The 19002-nt window shown below is 36.7% G+C and overlaps 1 protein-coding gene across 1 annotated transcript in view; it reads left to right on the top strand.

Moving 5' to 3' along the window:
- The first annotated feature begins 3100 nt into the window (after window positions 1-3100).
- The window catches only part of LOC107560207 (B-cell lymphoma/leukemia 11B-like), a 31935-nt gene continuing 16033 nt past the window's right edge, over window positions 3101-19002 (top strand). The window contains exons 1-2 of the mRNA XM_016244325.1: window positions 3101-3713; window positions 11113-11454. Coding sequence (XP_016099811.1) covers window positions 3650-3713; window positions 11113-11454 — 406 coding nt within the window. The 5' untranslated portion in view covers window positions 3101-3649. The remainder of the gene's footprint in view (window positions 3714-11112; window positions 11455-19002) is intronic.

The raw sequence follows: 19002 nt of genomic DNA, 5'->3' as shown, positions 1-19002 counted from the left end.
TTTGTCATTGTTATTAATTGTTGTTTGTTAATGGTTCTAAATGAGGTTCTAAATTTGTTTATACAGTACTTAATTTAGCTTTGACAAATTAGAAGACACAATTTAGTGCATGTTTATCGATTTTAAATGTTAAAATTGACCAGGCTTGATAGTTTTTGTGAGTAAAAAATGTAGTGAATTGTGAAGATTGAGTTGTGCAAATGATTCCACCAGAGGGAGTAATTGACCACGATTTTAAGTCAGATCTTCAGTCCACTGTGGACATGACACACTACATAAAGGCCAATAATTAATAAGATCATACCATATTTACAATATTATACCCAGATGTTTCGTTTCAGCCGATAAACTGTTTTTAAGCCTACAGTAAGACAAATAACTACATTAAACTAATGAACTGTTTCATAATGTTTGAATTAAATGCCTTTTGTTGAATAGTTTATAGTTTCTTTATCACATTTATTTCAATATAATTAGATCACATAGGAGCAAATATTGCCTCGTGTATAAATAACAATTAAATGTTATATTTGTGTGAAAAGGGTTTCATTAATCATATTATTTGATACATTTGAGTCTGTTTAGTGTAATGCAAAATTTAGATTATTATTATTATAAAAAAATAAATATAAAATAAAAAAATACATGAAATATAAAACGCATTTTTATTTATTGTTTATTTGATGTTTTGGTTTTTCATAGCATTATGTTTACATTGGCTTTACCAAGCTTTGTTTTGTTTTTGGCACAAAGAGTTGAGATGTTTATTGGATGCTTATATGTCATTGTCAAGCGTGCAGTAGGTTTGCCATTATTTGGTCAACCTAAGAGTTTTACAGAAATATCTACAAATTCTGAGTCCCAAAAAGTCCTGCATGGCGTGTTCGGTTCTTGATCACCATCTACACATTTCAGAGTGAAGATAGAGACAGTGTTTCAAAACCTAACGAGTATTTTTACATCATGCATGCGTTCCAGGTCACTGAGCAGTGTGAGCATGTGAGAACGTGTCTGTGATGCCCAAAAAATGCAGTCTACCTGTATGTAGGCAAGTCACATTGAAACACGGCCAAACTAACAGCATAAACTCTTTTCAGTGTCTTGCGTGTTGCCATTGTATAATGGTGTTCCTCTCCCAGAGGCAACAACGGTAACCGTTAATGGAAAAAAATCATGTTTTATTGATGAATCTGACTTTGCTCTGGGGCTTGACTACAATGACTGTATACACTGTTTGCAAGTTATTGCTTCAGTGTGAAGTGATATGCCATTTATCATAGTTCCTCTGCTGTGATGGAAAGAAGGCAAGATGTCTTTTAATTAAAATCTCTCAAATGTGCTTAACAAATTGGTTGTAGGCTCTAATATTAAGATATGCTATAGGATTTTATAGTTACTTTCGATTTTGAAGATATTTTAAGCTTCTCTAACAAGCACATATACCTAAAATTGTAAAATAGTTATGATTCACAAAGTGAAATCTAAAATGGCTTAAGTGTTTGAGACCAACAAAGAAAACAACTGCAATAAAAACACATTTAGGCCTATGTAATGGGACTCAAAACTTTCATTATAAGATGGACTAATACAGCCTGTGTGACAACTAGCCCCGGTCTCTTCTATGCTCTTTTTTTCCTTATATGTGTTGATCTGGAGCAGATGTGGTGAAACCTGCCCTAACCCTCGTCTCAGTGAACACGCTTTAGGTCCATTAAAGACCATCAGGTGGCGCTATTGGCTTAAATGGAAACAGGACACACACGTGCAGGGGGCCTAGCACACAAAATTACTTGATTCTCAGCATTGGGGATATACAATGTGTAGTACAGATTGGTTTATGAATTACTATCTTTATTATTACTATTGATTAAATGCAAAAGACAGCACATGATGTTAGTAACATATTTTATTTTCTTAAGCACAGCATTTTATTAAAATATACAGCACAGTTTCTACTTTAGTTTCGCTAAAATACCTAGTTGTTACGTTATTTCTATAAAATTGTGCAGTATTATATATAGTAGGCTATATCCTCGCGACATTCTAAGAAGTTTTGAGATTATTATTTTTTTTAAGTTAAAAGTAAAAATTTATTAGGTAGGCTACACCCTAAAAAACGCTGGGTTAAATGCAACCCAGTGCTGGGTGAAATAGGGACAAACCCAGCAATTGGGCTGTTTTGACCCAGCGGTTGGGTTACTACCCAGAAGGTTGGGTTAAACATTTAACCCAACCGCTGGGTCAAAACAACCCAATTGCTGGGTGTGTCTCTATTTTACCCAGCACTGGGTTGCATTTAACCCAGCATTTTTTAGAGTGTACTTTTCGATTTAACCGGACAACAGAGTAGTCCTACATTTATTTTACACTTTACAAGTGAAATAAAAAGCATGAATTGCTTTTTTAAAATGTTTAAGAATTAAACAATACGGGAAAAAATATTCGACAATATTTTTATATAACAAAACAATACATGTTAGAATATTAAAACATACATTTAGGCCTGTTTTACCTGATGATTTAGAGTGAAAACCTGTAAAATGACGTCCAAAAAAGTGACACATCACTTTTTACCATATAAACTATTTTATTTATCACCAGTTCTATACATTGCAGTGTTTTAGGTTGCTTACTCGGTTATTATGCAATGTTTATTGCATTATTTTACCACGCGTCATGTCACCCCGATGGGGTTTTGTGTTTGTGTAGCTCTTTTAATTCAGCATGTGCTCTTCTGTTATCAGCAAGTTGTGCAAATCAAATTGAACTTGTTGAAGTATGTTGGTAGGCTATATTATTTCATTTAATGAAATGCACGGTTTTGACCTGCAACATAAACGAGCACTCAAATGCCATCCCTCTAAAACGTATTGTCAGTGCATTTCTTGCAACCAAAGCTGTCTGATCCCCCCCCCCCAACCCCCCCTAAATTTTGCAGGGTCTTTTTTTAACAGTGTGCAGTGACGGGAGCGTTGCTGGTGGACAAGGAGACCCCTCTGTCCCCAGACTGCCACCACTAGTCGCCCCCAGCGCCACGCGTCACATCACGTCCGTACTTGAACTTGAATCCCATTCCATTCTTCAGAGGCAACCCCTGCCACACACACACAGGCGCTGGGTCCTCCCTGTGAGCAGCGTGAATGCGAGACGTAATTGCTCGGGTCCTGATTGATCTGGAGAGGAGGTGTTGTCTTCAGAGGTTGAGCCATTCTGCGCTCTGATGCCAAGCGCACATGGAGGACAGTGCCAAAGACTTCTCTCACCTGGCGAGCCCGCCGTCCACGGATCTTGGATTTCCATTATAGCAGGACAACAACTGCATTTACGTTTTAGGGGTTTTTAAAGAAAGAATATTTGACTTTTAAGACTGTTTTTGGAATTGAGGTCGTCCGAGGTTAAAGACGCTGCTGCGGGTCGGAGTGATTGTTACGCATCGCTATCTCAGGTCAAGTGGCACATAATTAGTGCCTCACGACAGTCGAATGCAATTTAGTCTGTTCACAGAGTACAAGTGTTAGTTTGTGCCGTGATAACGACTAGACTAGCGCGGTGGAACAGTACCAGGGCTGTGGAGGAAAGTTTGGAGAGGTCTTCTGGAGCGCGCACATTAGTCCGAGTGTCCGGGAGATGCTGCTGTAAATGCGGGGCGATGTCCCGACGGAAGCAAGGCAACCCACAGCATCTGTCCCTCACACAGAGGGAGAACCTACCGAGTGAGTACAAGACCACTGTCACCTTCATCACACTGGCAGCACTGCCATTCCCTCATTAATATGAAGTATAGGGGCACAGCAAAGTTGCTTTCATTCTTGCAGACTGATGTCTGTAACTAAACATGATTTGCTTTTTAATGTACACGTGCATTAAACATTTAGGACCTTCAGCTCGTAAAACCATCGTTTGCCTAGTGTAGGTAGGCTATAAGTTGTTTTTGCAAAATGCAATTATGTGCACTATCCTAACTAAACTTAATTAGAGCCACAAATAATTTTTTGGTTCTTATTACATTTAAGCTATTTTTTGATTGATAATCTGTCAACAATTGAGGCCTGCTCGTTTTGATCGTTTATTTATTTCTTTTAAACACTATCAATGCATTCTACTATGATGATACTTTTCTCATTTGCTGTGAATAATTGATTTCAACAAACTGGACGTGCTGAACATAAAACCGTAATTCATAACATACAGTTTTGTGAGACCCACGCGTTCATCTGCTCTGTCCCACTCAACACACACACACACACACACACACTCCTCACCTATTTTCTATTATTGTCACACATATGCACAAGCATACATGGCTTATCAAGTTTACTTTATGTAGTTTATTTAAAAGGCTCCGATTTTGCTGGATAGTCTGGTGGTTATTTACTTTTAAAAACCAAAGTGCTGATACATTTTTAATTGGTTTATTTTGATCATAATCTCTGTTTTACAATAGGGTGCACATGCATGATCGTCCAAAAACAACACACTCCTTATGTTCATCTTTAATTGATCCTTTTATCTAAGATGCTTTACACACTCTTTCCACTAGTAAAACTTTATGTAAAAGCATCAAGTACTCGAAACCCTTATTTAAGTTTTCTTTTGCCAAGTTTTTTTATTCCCTTAAAAGCTTTTCTTGCACAATAAAAAAGCATCAATTAGCTGCAATGTAAATTATTGAGAGTAACATCATAAAAAAAAAAAAATATATATATATATAAAGACTTATTCTGTCTAATTTATAACAGCTCAATGATATAATCTTTACACAATGTTCACAAATGATTATAATAGCGATTGTAGCCATAAACAATAAAAGACCAGGAAAGTGTATCCACGGTTAATGCATTGCATATCAGACGATTCATTAGTATTTGTGAATTAAACTCCAAAACTTCTATTTCAAATATTTTTCAGTTTATTTAACCTCAAGGTGTGTATGTGTATCAAATTATTCCTGATAAAAATGTAAAATTTCTTAAAACATTTTACAAATGATTTTATTTTTAGAAATGTTTGCCTTTTTTTTTGGTTTTGTTTTTTGATCTTCCATGACTTTTGATGCTCATTGCGTTCTGCCTTGTTATTCATTTTGGTATTTCTAGTTTCACTGAGAATGTGGGTACAATGCGAAGGCGTGCCTTCCTGAAAATATCTGATTCAGTAGTGAGTAGATGGTCTTTACACGTCAAAATTTGCACTGTTGATGATGCTTATGTTGTCGTTTTAGAAAACGTGAAGACATTAGTTGAGTAAAATGTGTTAAAGGAGTGGGTGGGCTTACAGAGCGCCGGTGGCCTTTAAATTCAAACCACTGCTAGTCTGCCAGTTTATTTCACCTGATGTGGTTTATTAAGCAGATAGTTAGCTGGTTTTAGTTTTTGTCTCAGAATACATTTTTGGGTTTCTTTCCAGTTGTTGTGACTAATAGATACTGAAACATCTCATACATTATTGCTTGCTTAAATATGAACAGCAAAACCCGTCCAGTGTTGAGCAGAATCATTAAACTGTGTCTCAAATACGTGTTTAGTTCAAACATAATTAGTCTGTCGGTGTGTGTATGTCAGTTTACATTGTGCGCTCTATACACTCTATTGCATGTGTACAGAGTGTAAACTGACACTTTTTAAGTGTACTCCGTTTTAGGTTTGCACGCCAACCTCCATTCCGGTCTTCACGGGCTCTTTCTGGGGTGTCTGTCTGTAAGTCTGTCTGCAGGGGAAAACCAAAGTGCCCTCATTTGGCTATGTCAATGCTTTTGGCACAAAACATGTCAGTTAGCTGGAGGTTGCACAATAGAGAGATTCTGCCCGGAGCGACAAGACCTATTGATCGCACTCAAAGAGAAAACCAAGGAACAGGAATATCAACATACTTCACGTCTTGAAATAAACGCGGGGCGCACTCTCCGCCCGCATGTACACGTACAGGTGTGTGCATTAAAGAGAACGTCTCAAGCCACGAGCTAAAATGGCAGGGCTCTTGAGGAAGTCTAAGAGACGAAACCGCTCGTGTTGAGATTTCCGCAAACCGCCTCAGTGCCAAAGAAACTCATTCGTTTAGTTTTTTCTTCATAAGTCGCATGTATATTGTGTGAACATGTATGATTCATTACATGAGTAGCTCGACTTTTGGATGGGTTGCTCGAAACGTTCAAATGTGGGTGGGGGCTGTCCATTAGGGCCCTTACTGGCTCTTAAAATGTAAAACGACTCTTTAATGGCTGTGAATGTCAGCTCTTTGAATGCTCACATGATGTGATCTTTTAGAGGCCGCTGGTCATCATGCTAATAAAACGCAAGGCATGAACCACAGCGCCTTTGATTTCTAAGAGTGGAAAGGGTCATATCAGCCTTTTACAAGTGACTCTCTTCTTTAGGAGCGACTTAATGGTGATGTCCACCCTTTTTGTATGTGTTGGCTCTGCCTTCGAGAGAACTTATTTCACAGACCGTGTGAGCCGAGAGCTGTTTGATGGACGTGTGGTTACCCGCTGATCGGACTCGTCTGACCTGACTTGGCAAATATTATAGGCGAGTCTCTGTTCCACTGCACAATATTTCGGTTTATTTTACGAGCGTCGTGTTTGCTGGTTTGCACAGCTTCAGTGGAGTGTAAATGTGCACGGTTGAAGCTGATAGGGGGTGCTGTAAGTCCTTACGAGAGGGAAAGTGATAGAGAGGGTGTGTGTTTGTGTGTGTGTTTTCTTTGAGAATCTGATTACTGCCTTCAGGAAACGTGATAACTGTATTTATAATGGTTAATACCCTGAATTGCTATCTCTCCTCCCAAGTGTATCGTTCCCACAACAGGCTCAGTATAAATCTCTTATCTTACGCTAAAGGTAATTAATTCAATTTATTGGAGTATAGATTTCACCCTGGGGAGCAGTAATATAGACGCTGTGCCCACTGTGCTCATTGCTCCTAAACATTTCGTGTCCTTGCCTCCAACCAAGTTTTTAAGCAATATTTGGGGTTCTGATTTCCAGCACACAGCTTTATGTGAAATTTTGGGGTTCGGAAGAGTCGTTAGCGCGCACACATGCATTGTGCACATTTGTTTGGCACGCATCCAGAAGCAGTTGACAGTGTATAGGCCTTAAATGAAGATAAGAAACAGACGTTATCAAGCACATGGATTATTTTTTTGGATATGCACCTGGTGAGCTCAGAAATCACATTAGACAAAATCTTTTAACACATGCTGGAGACGTTAACAGTTCCGCAAATACATATCACTCGTAATCTTTGTTTTGAATGCGCTAGTTGTCCGCTGTGTTTTTTTAAATTATTAATTCAGAGCCATGACCACAATAGACTTGACCTCAAATGATTTATTATTAAAAATTATTAATAATCAAAATAGTTTTTCATATGATCTTTATCACAAATGCTTTTTTTTATTACTAATTACTCTAATTACTACTGTGTTATTAAAATGCTAAAACAAAAAAAATAGATAAATAACTGTATTTTCTTCACTGTTTTTGTTTTCAGATTGTTTTGTGGCACACTTTATTTATTTCTATGTACCGATTTCCTCTTCACGTAAATCGTTTCCTCTTTTCACTTTAAATGAGGTTCAAAAATCTTAGACCACTAATAAAAGTTCACTTTTTAATTTGTTTTTAATTGTACATCATATTATTTAAAAAATTACATTGCTTTCAGAAAATCAGTTTGCTTTAATAACTGCCGCATTCGAGCTGCATGAGTTCCACAGTTTGTGAAAAAACCCCCCCCCAAAAAAACCCTGATGATTACATTGTGCTGCATGATTTGAGAATGTTTCAAAGATCGTCTCATATTTCAGTGCAAGACTTTTGGTCTAAAGTTCACATGATCGGTGTAACGAATCAGCTTTTCTAATTATTGAAAGAGGAATAGTGAAGAATCTTGCACATTATACAGCATAATGTTTCTTTGTTTCAAAATGTAATGTTCACTTCCTAGTCTAAATTATATTGCAGATCCAAGATTTTAAATTTAGACTTTTTTAAGTCCACTGTATAGTGAGCAAATATCTATAAATTCACAGAATTATTGTTAATAGAAAACTTAAGTTGATGGTGTACGTAATGATATATCAGCTATACTGCTTCTTTACACACTTTCTATTTTCTATAAAGATTTAAGTTTCAGCTTCTGATGGAAATATCACAGCACACACATCATCTGCTGTACACCTGTGGCTCTCACATACACCTTCTTCTGTTGTGTGCACTGCTCGCGTCTGGCCCGTTCAGGACGGTGTGGATGCCTCCGTGCCCAATTCCGTGGCATTGGGTCCAAGCCAAGCCCACGATGCTTGTGTTCTCCTTCTTGGCATTGCTCCACTGCTCTGGGGGTCTCCTGTCAGCCGGCGAGAGAGCTGAGTGTGTGCTCTCGCAGGCATCCTTCAGATCGTGCATGCGCTGCTCTGTTTAGATATCACATGCTGCTCAACTCAAGACTTTGGCTAGATCTGTGATAGAGGTTCTAAATTTAAAACAGATCAAGAATATTCTTTTAAAAGAATCTAAATGTCATGCTGAGGCAAAAAAATCTACAGGAGTTAAGTTACTGTTGCTCTTCCCATGGCTCCTACACTCTTAATAATAAAGCTTTTTTTTTGCAACTATGCCACAGTAGAACCACCCAGTTTTCAGTGAACAGTTCTTAAAAGAACAATTTCTTTTCTTAGTGTGAATAACATTTTACAAACCAAAAAAGAACCTTTTGTGCATTGAAAGGTTCTATGGATGTTAATGGTTCCTCCAGAACCACAGATGCCAAAAAAGAACCTTTATTTTATAAGAGTTTACATCCAACCAGTGTGTGTTCAAGAGTGTGTTTGTCCCTCAGGCAGAGACTACTGGATCTCATACTGCTGCTGTTTTTTCCTGTATTTACGCTCTCTGTAAATCTGTTTTGTATCTCATTGTGGTTTTGTGTTGAGTCAGATACATTTCACAGCAAATAGTGAGCGTTGGCTGTTTCGTCATCGATAATAATGCGGAAAAACGGCATCGAGATGCCAAGCAGGGAATTTGATGAGGGTATGGGGTGATAAAGATGCAACTGATTTTCACAGACGAAAACGGCTGTTTGTCAAGCTCCTTAACCACTGTTCCCAACGTGCACCTGCGATGCACCGACACGCGAGGCGACCCATGCCTGAGAGCGTATTTTGAGGCTGTTTTGCGGGTTTTGTGAGCGCTAGATTGTCTGCTGCGACATACCTGTACGGTGCATGTGCACCTCTCCAACATCCGTCCAGCGTGCAGAGAAGTAGACCGGAAACACAGATACCACTGCAAGACTGCGACTGTACTACGTGCCACACACACACACACACACACACACACACACACACACACACACACACACACACACACACACACACACACACACTCTGCTGATCTTACTGTGCAGCTCACAGGTGTTAGTCTATGCTGTGTGAACTGTGAATTTTGCACAGAATCAGACGCTTCAGACCATTTTGACTCTTGTAACTTGTGCTAATACTAGAGCTATTTCATTTTCATTAACAGATTCTATCCAGCTCTTTTTGGACGCGCTCAGTGATTTGTGGGGATAGCTGCAAATGTGTGGAAAATTTCAGTCCATGAAGTCATTTAAAAGAACTCATTTGTCGACTAGAGTCTACAGTACATGCAATACCACAACAAGCAGGTTAATCATGTCTGGACCAGTTTGATAGCCAGACTGAAAAACTGATTTGCAGCTCACAATAACTGAAGAACAAAAATCACACCAACAGCAATTTGTCATTTAGAAACTTGACAGGTATTTTAATTAGTTAAACCAACTATTTTAAATTCAAACTAGTCAAGGCAAGGCGTGCAGTATGTATTTGTGTTGTTGCATATTTTATGCAAAATGTTAATTTAAAATGCTTTACATAATAAAGGGAAATAGCTGTAAAGAGAGATGTAGAAGATGTATAAAAGTCTAGTTGAAAAAACATTTGAAATTTTAAATTGTCCTTATTTAGCCACTCTTAGGTCATTCCAAACTTGGATGCTTTTTTTCTTTTTTCTTTTAAAGAGAAGTTTTGAAGAATCTTCATGCAGGTATTTTCCATACAAAGCCACTGTGACAATGCCAGTCAACCTCCATAAATGATTAAATATGCAGCATAAAAGTAATCAAACTGACTCATGTTCAGTCTCCTGAATTCCTGTAATAGCTTTTTGTGACAGACTACACTTTAAGTCAAAATTCACTGATATTTGTCCTTTGCATCAATCATTACATGATTTGGAGACAGATGAAGTGGAGAAAATTTCAATGAACAAGTAACTTAAATTCCCCTTACAAATCTCTGATATGATTTCTGAAGACTTGCAATATAGTGCTTGATATGCACATAATACTTTAAGGTGTTTTTTTTTAGTTAAAAATGATCAAATGTATTTGATCTACTGTGTTTGTGTTTAAGATTGTTTAAAAAAACAGCACGAATGACAGGGATAAATAAATAATCATGGAATATTCTTTTAAAAACAGTAGATAAAGAAAAGAAAAAGAAACTGTGTATGTATTACAATAAATCTTAAAAAAGGAAAAGTATTAATGAAACTGAAATAAAATAATGCAGCTCAGTCAGTAAAAAACGAAGTAAAATCAGCTACATTTTCACACAGAGGCTAATTTGAGAACGCAAGCAGGTGTTTTCAGTCTGGAAATAAAATAATGTTCACCTGTACTTGGCAAACATGAAATGTTGCTCACACTGTTGTAGCTAGAAGCAAATTTTGCAAAATATATATATATATATACTGTGTATATGGGATTAATACTTGACAAAAATGTTTAATCCTGTAAGATTTAGATGAGCAAAACATTGACTTAGACCCTTCTAGTGTTTTATCAATGATAAATACAATGGATTAGAAAATATAACAATTAAATAGCCAATGAAAACAATATTGAAATTTATGCGAAGCACACTTACAGGATTTTATCTCAGTTATTTGCAACTCTCTGTGGCAGATTGATCTGTTACAGCTCAAAATTGATTATTGTAAGCCATTTATTATTATGAACCATAATGAGTTTATAATAGAGTCATGCATTAATTGCTCATTTTTTCTCTTCTTTCACTGCTCAGCTGGAGCAGATCATGACGCATCAGAGGGCTCCACAGCCAGCCCTGTGGCCGGAGCCGGAGAGAGTGACCTGCTGACCTGCGGTCAATGTCAAACCAACTTCCCCCTGGGAGATATTCTAGTGTTTATCGAGCACAAAAGGAGACTGTGCCCCGGACCCAGCGCCTGTTTCAACAAACCAACTGACAGCGGCGGCTCCCCGTCCCCCAGACCCCCACGGCCGGAAGTCTGCCGGAGGTCTGGACCGGTGGAGGTTGGGATCCAGGTCACACCAGGAGAGGAGGAGGAAAAACGACTGACGCCCGCCAGAGGAATCTGCCCCAAGAAGGAGGGTGTCCCAACAGGTAGGTGTTTTACACTGAGGGCTGGAGGAGGGGAAGGTTTATTAGTCTCTGAAGCTTGGCAGGAAAGAGAAACCTATGAAGTGACAAACACACACAAAGATTTTTACTTATACTTGAAACAGGTGCACTCTTCAAGAGCCAACAAAGTAGTCTTTTCTTGTCAAGAACCTTTTTACGGTTCTTCGGCTATATGCTCTGTTGAAGGTTTTGCAGTAGATATTAACTACAAATTAAAACTTGAGCAACATTTTTTAAATGGTTACTGAATAAAATACTTATAAATGTAATAATTGTTCTTTCTTTCTTTCTTTCTTTCTTTCTTTCTTTCTTTCTTTCTTTCTTTCTTTCAAATCTTGCTTAACCCAAACAACCTTTGTAGTATATCACAGTTTTCCACAAATCAGCACATTAGTAAGATTTCTGAAGGATCATGTGACACTGAAGACTGGAGTAATGATGCTAAAAATTCAGCTTTACATCACAGGAATAAATTACATTTTAAAATAGAAAAGTGTTATTTTAATTGTAATAATATTTCACAATATTACTGTTTTACTGCATTTTTGATGAAATAAATGCAGCCTCTTGTGAGCACAAGAGACCTTAAAAAAAACAACAACAACTTTATTCCAAACTTTTGACAGGTAGTGTACAGTATATAATTAAAAGCAATTTTATTTAAAAAAAAATGCCATCATTCCACTGGAATATATAGTCCATGATATGTAAACTAATAGTTGGTCTCTATAGATGCTGCGCAGTGATATACACAGTATATTGGTGAACAGGATTTTGCCTTATAGCTTTTCCTCTATTACATATTTTAGCAAGGCTGGAACACTGACCAATTACAACCCAGGACCAGAGCTGTTTGCTTAATAAAGGTTCTTTTAAAATTGGATTCTAAATAAAACCTAATATTTGACCCCAAATGAGTATTTTGTCTAGTTTTGTTTACTAATCATATCGTTTCAACCCACACATTATTTTCTTTCTTCTGTGAAACAAAAAGAGATCCATTAGGCAGAAGGTCTGAGCTTCTGTTTGCATCAGCGATACCAAAGCTGCCTCTTTTGAATTGAACACAATTATTAATCATATTTGTGAGTTTCAGTAAATACCAAAACAATCAATGCATTTTGATTTGTTAATCACACAAAGCTATCGTACGACTTGCCGTTAAGATGATGCATTTGGGTACTTTTATGCTGCTTTTTAAGCCTTTTTGGAGCTTAGCTAGTATAAATCACCATCCAGCTCAGAAAATCAGCCTTGCTTTTCCTTTTGGAAAAATAATCATAACAATAATATGGGGCTGGGATGGCGTGAGGGTACGTTAATGATGACAAAATGTTATTTTTGGGGTGAACTGTTCATTTAAGAGTGTAGTTTTATATGCACAGTTTCTCTTTATTACAACACAAACACACACACATACTGTTCAGTAGATCTGACTGGATTGCTTCTCTCAAAAGGCCCTCTTCTTCTGACTCGGGCCTTCAAGAGGGATTAACACCCCTTGCATGATTTTATTAGAGCAAGACGGCAGCATCTATCTCTCTCTTTCTCTCATCTCTAAGTGAAACATAACAGCCCTGAGTGCGCCAGCAGCTGAAACCAATTCTCTAAGAGGGAAAAACTCCAGAAATCCTCACCCGACGTGTTTGGTGGAAATATCATCGTATTAAGAAAAAACGGCTAAGAAAGCCCATTAAAATTCAAGTGCTAAGAGACATAGTGTGGGGATTAATGAAGAAGATTCCTCATTCAGAGGGTTAAAGACTCAGTTTAGCGTGCGGGGCCTGGAGGGGCCACATGTTATCTTCCAGCACAGTGCAGCACAATTCCACCCTCCTCTCAGCACACACAGCCTTGGACAAGGAAATGCTTCACTTGCTAGTCAGGATATGACAAATCGAGACAAATCAAGCACACGCACACGTTTGCTGCCCTATGCTAGTCAGCAGGCTTCAGCCTTGTCAATACCTTTTTCCCTTTTTTTAAACTAAATTATACAAGGTTATTAGTTTTCTGTATTTGTTTGAATATGCCTTTTCAAAGCTGTTAATCTTGAGGGGGAGGGGTTGTATTATCTGAACTTTTTACTGAACAACTTTTGCTTTAGTTTTGCTTCGTTGACAGAAGTGGAGAAGCCATCAAGGTTATCCACAGAAATGCATGGCAGGAAGGTGCTTTAAGCTTGAATTAAATATTTTCAGCGCATGCAAGCTTTACTCAACAGAGTAGATTGCCACTTAACTGTCTTAAATTTCAGTCAAATTAGATTATATTTAATGGGGCTAATTAAATACAATATGGAGCTATGGCTGCCTAGAGGCAAAAGCCATGCATGCTGTGGGCCAAAACACCAAGCCTGATGGGTGTGCGTTAAACCCTTCACATCTCAATGGAAATGTTTTAATCCATGCTAGAATGGCTCTTCTGTTCAGAAGTAATTTTAAGATAGCATATGTTTATTTAGATTTGGTTAAGAAATAGTTGACACACAAAAAAAGGCCATTTTGGAAATGTTGTTGTCATTTAATTTTACTATTGCTTTGCAAATGCGCAGCGGTCACATGTTGAAAAATCTCGAATTGAATTTACTTTAGGGGGAATCTTTAGGCATTTGCGGGGTCTGATATGATTTAGATTCTGGGAATCATGATTTGATATTTTTATTATTAACTAATGAGTTTACCAACTTTGGATATTACATTGATTTGTGCATTTTTATTAAATTAAAGTAACACTTTAGTATAGGGACCAATTCTCACTATTAACTAGTTGCTAATTAGCATGCCTATTAATAACATATTAGCAGTTCATTAGTATTCACATATTCTGCATAACCATATTCTACATTCCTAATCTTACCCAATACCTAAACTTAACAACTACCTTACTAACTATTAATGCGCAGCAATTTAGGAGTTTATTGAGGCTAAAGTCATGGTTTGCTAATGGCGAGAATTGGACCTTAAAATAAAGTGTGACCTAAATTACTTCTAAAATAAATAAATAAATACTTGCAATCAAAAATTAAAATCAAAAATTCTATATTAAGAATGATTAATTAATTAAATTAACTTAATTAATTTTTAATGAACTAAATATTGCTTCAAAATGTCCGCACGTACATAACTGATTGCAGAAGTTTGAATATACCTATATGCAAATAGGATTTTCAGTAAATTTCTATTTTTGTCTGTTCTTCACACACAATTGTTATTTTTAACCCTCTGATGCTCTGTAGTGTTTGACTACAGCAGTCACGGGACGGGCTGATACACACACACACACACACACACTCCAATTAAAAAAACACTCATTTACATAAATACAAACTGACTGATGCACAGACAGAGACAAAGACATTTCACTCTAAAATCAAAAAGAAAAAAATAAGAAAGTATATTCACTTTTGACCGAATAATTTTGTTTTCAGTTTTGATTTTTTTTTTAAATAACAGCTTCTTCAGAATGGTACAAAACTTGGTGACTTTTATGGCATTTGGAATGTGAAAAAACACACAAAAAAATTAAGGGCATGATTCGAGGAGGCTAAGTAGTCGTAAAAAAATAGTCACACTTGTGATCTTCGGTCAAAAATGACCAAGCATAGGAAATGAATGGGAAATCAACAAAAATTCTGAGAATTTTTGTGTGTACAATCTACAAATATACACAGCAATGACGGGGTGAAAATCTAAAACATCAAGAGTGCAAAATCAACACACCAACTCACACATGCAAGCATACACACACTTGTACACACACACACACACACCTATGGACTGGTGTGACTGTAACACTGCAACTATGTAAAATAAAAACAATAAAAGACATTTCACTCTAAAATCAAAAAGAAAAAAATAAGAAAGTATATTCACTTTTGACCGAATAATTTTGTTTTCAGTTTTGATTTTTTTTTTAAATAACAGCTTCTTCAGAATGGTACAAAACTTGGTGACTTTTATGGCATTTGGAATGTGAAAAAACACACAAAAAAATTAAGGGCATGATTCGAGGAGGCTAAGTAGTCGTAAAAAAATAGTCACACTTGTGATCTTCGGTCAAAAATGACCAAGCATAGGAAATGAATGGGAAATCAACAAAAATTCTGAGAATTTTTGTGTGTACAATCTACAAATATACACAGCAATGACGGGGTGAAAATCTAAAACATCAAGAGTGCAAAATCAACACACCAACTCACACATGCAAGCATACACACACTTGTACACACACACACACACCTATGGACTGGTGTGACTGTAACACTGCAACTATGTAAAATAAAAACAATATTTCAACTACTATGCAGTAAAAAAGTGGACAGCAATGATGGGGTGAAACTCTAAAACATCAAGAGTGCAAAATCAACACATCCACTCACACACACTTATTTACACACACTCACAGACACACACATACAGAATTATACATACTCAAATGAATTGGTATGGCTATAACCATATAGCCAAAACGAGTCAGAAAACTGAAATAAGAGGTTGAAATCAGATCAGACCCAGAAGGATTAAGCTCTGATAAAACATTCCTGTTCATTTTTGTTACATTTTTATAGAATTTTAACGTTTTGTGTAACAAAATGCTTTCTCTGTGTTCAGATTTGACTGTAGTAATAATAATAATAAAAAACTGACGCTTCAAATCAACATAAAAAAAATGATGGCACTAATTTGGCTTCAAAAAATTGGATTTTAAAGGCATTGACTCTATTTTAACATGACATACTGCATTAATTGAAAAGTAATGTAAATTCACTTTCATTATATGGAAAAGAGCAGCATGAACATTCTGCTAAACTTCTCCTTTTGTGTTCTGTGGAAGAAAAATAACAGAGCAAAGCACCAAAATAGGGCTACATGTATTTACTATAGGGTTAAGGTTCGGGTTAGGTTTAGTTGCTATGTAATTATGCATAGTTTACTGTTATAGCACATGTATGTGTAACTACATCACATTAAAATAGTGTTACCTTTTTTGTTGTTGTTGTTTACTATTCTTAAATGCTGTTACTTATTCACATATTTATGCCTATACCAAAAAAAAATCTGTCTTTAAGTTCTCCTTTTCTTTGCTCCTCTAATATAGAAGATTGAGACATTTGAAGTGTTGAAATCTAGCTACCGTACTAACTACTTCTCTTGCCAGATTTATTTTTGGTTAGATTCAATGCATCTAATACTTCTCTGAAAAAGATTTATATGTCTACTGTGTTGAATAATTAACAGCACACCGATTTGAACCATATTCAAGGAAAGTGCCCATTACCTGCAGTTTCTGATAGAATATCCCATCAAGTGAATACCAGCATCATTCTTGCTATTTTCAAATCTTATCCCTCATATGTGAAACTGCCCTTAGTTTCTAATCAATCTCTGAACTGTCTAGCTAATCATACTCCATGAACACGGGAGAAAGTGTACCGCATCATGCGCTTGTCCTTTCCAACGCTCCTCTAATCACCTAGCATGCGCTCATTTAAATATTAGAGTAGGCTTTAATCATGGAAAGTAATCAGTGTCATGAATATTCATACCGTGCCGGTCTAACAGTCTCATTGTCTCACTCCTGTGCCAAATCGTGTCTTCCTGCCTCTCAGCTGTCTGCTCTGATGGCCCCAGTCTGGTATCAATGGAAAGAAGTTTAAAATAAATACACTATTCATACATGATCCTAAGAGAACAGTGTGTGTGTGTGTGTGTGTTGTGAGAGAGTTTCTAAAGATGGGGAGACTGATCCCTGTTCTAAGAAATGAATGTTTGCACAGCGGCTCAAGAAGATATCGTGTCTTCCTGCCTCTCAGCTGTCTGCTCTGATGGCCCCAGTCTGGTATCAATGGAAAGAAGTTTAAAATAAATACACTATTCATACATGATCCTAAGAGAACAGTGTGTGTGTGTGTGTGTGTGTGTGTGTTGTGAGAGAGTTTCTAAAGATGGGGAGACTGATCCCTGTTCTAAGAAATGAATGTTTGCACAGCGGCTCAAGAAGATGCCATTTGCATAATGACTTTGTAGTTTTGCATTAATTAAATTTGCATATGAAACTGCGTTAATTACCTCTGATCATCTGTTTTCAGCGTTGCAGCATTTGATGTCCAGCCTTCGGGGTTGTGATTAGGGGTTACAGTGGCTGTTTCAGACTGTGTGTGTGTGTCAGGGACTGAAGCAGAATAGAAAGTGAATTTGATGAGTCAGTTTCACAGTCCTTTTTCCTCTTTTTTGTGTCCAAACTCTTGCTAATATCCTGGCATATGAAACAGCTCTTCTGAGTTTTGCAGTTAAAAGAGAAGAAATGTTTTTGAAGTTCAGAGAATTTTTTTTAATACACAGTGTTTAATACACAAGTTCAAGGATCAGCCTCTGAATTTTCATGAAGGTGTCTTAAGCACTCTTTTTGTAAATGCACAGACATTTTTAGATAAAAAAATATCAGGAGCTCTTTGCCTCAGAACATCTTTATGCAAAATCAAGTACTTTTTTCACACGTTTACACCATTAAGGAAATTATGTTTATCCTTGAGCATAAGATCTTCACATAAACCTCCAAACTGTTTTAGTATTAAAATTAGTTTTACATCAGTGGTACTCAAATGGCTTCAGAACCCATATTATATGCTGAACACAATTGTTTATTAGACAAATGATTAAAATAAACAATGAAATAAACCTTAAAATCAAACATTTTCAGACACAACAATATGAAAGACCTCAAGTTATTAAAATGACGTAGGAAAACTGACAGCTTTATAAATGCATAAGCAAACCGCAAAATAGTGATTTACAGTCGTTATAGTTTGGCCGTTTGTTTTTTAAATGTAAATTGAATTTTGATGGTTTCATGCTCTCGGCAGCCAATAATTCACTGCTAAAAACACATTGTGGTCACACACACCATATTTATCCTCTTTTACGAATGAACGAGAGTATTTAATGTCGTCTGTGTCATATTTTCTTTTGCATGGTTTTGTTCATGGTTTTCAAGAGTAAGAGCGAGCATGTCACACAACCTGTCTTTTTGTTTGTGTGTATTTCTGGACACACATGCTTTGTCGTCTTTGTCATTTCTTGAAGTTGAAAAGTCAGTTTTTATGCAGCTTTGCATCGGTAAATCGTTGCATTTTATTATTTGCATGTAGCTTTATTTTCACCCTACTGCCTGCAATCTTATCCGAATAGATCTGCGACCCATTTTTTTGTGTTACCACACACCAGTTGAAAACACTGTTATAGATTAAGATCAGTTCATTTTCAATGCAGCAAATTCAACAGCAATAAATTCTCGACTATGCTAATGCTAATAAATTTTCAAGGAAAGATCTTTTAATTCTACCGACAAATAGTGGCATACAGTGGGTACGGAAAGTATTCAGACCCCCTTAAATTTTTCACTCTTTGTTATATTGCAGCCATTTGCTAAAATCATTTAAGTTCATCCTAAAAATTGCTGTCCACCAACGTTTACCATCCAACCTGCCAGAACTGGAGAGGCTCTGCAAGGAGGAATGGCAGAGGATTC

The sequence above is a fragment of the Sinocyclocheilus grahami genome, unplaced genomic scaffold (genome assembly GCF_001515645.1).
Source record: "Sinocyclocheilus grahami isolate Dianchi unplaced genomic scaffold, SAMN03320097.WGS_v1.1 scaffold714.1, whole genome shotgun sequence".
Lineage (NCBI taxonomy): Eukaryota > Metazoa > Chordata > Actinopteri > Cypriniformes > Cyprinidae > Sinocyclocheilus > Sinocyclocheilus grahami.
The sequence above is the reverse complement of the archived record's forward strand: the minus strand, read 5'-3'. Positions and strand labels throughout refer to the sequence as shown.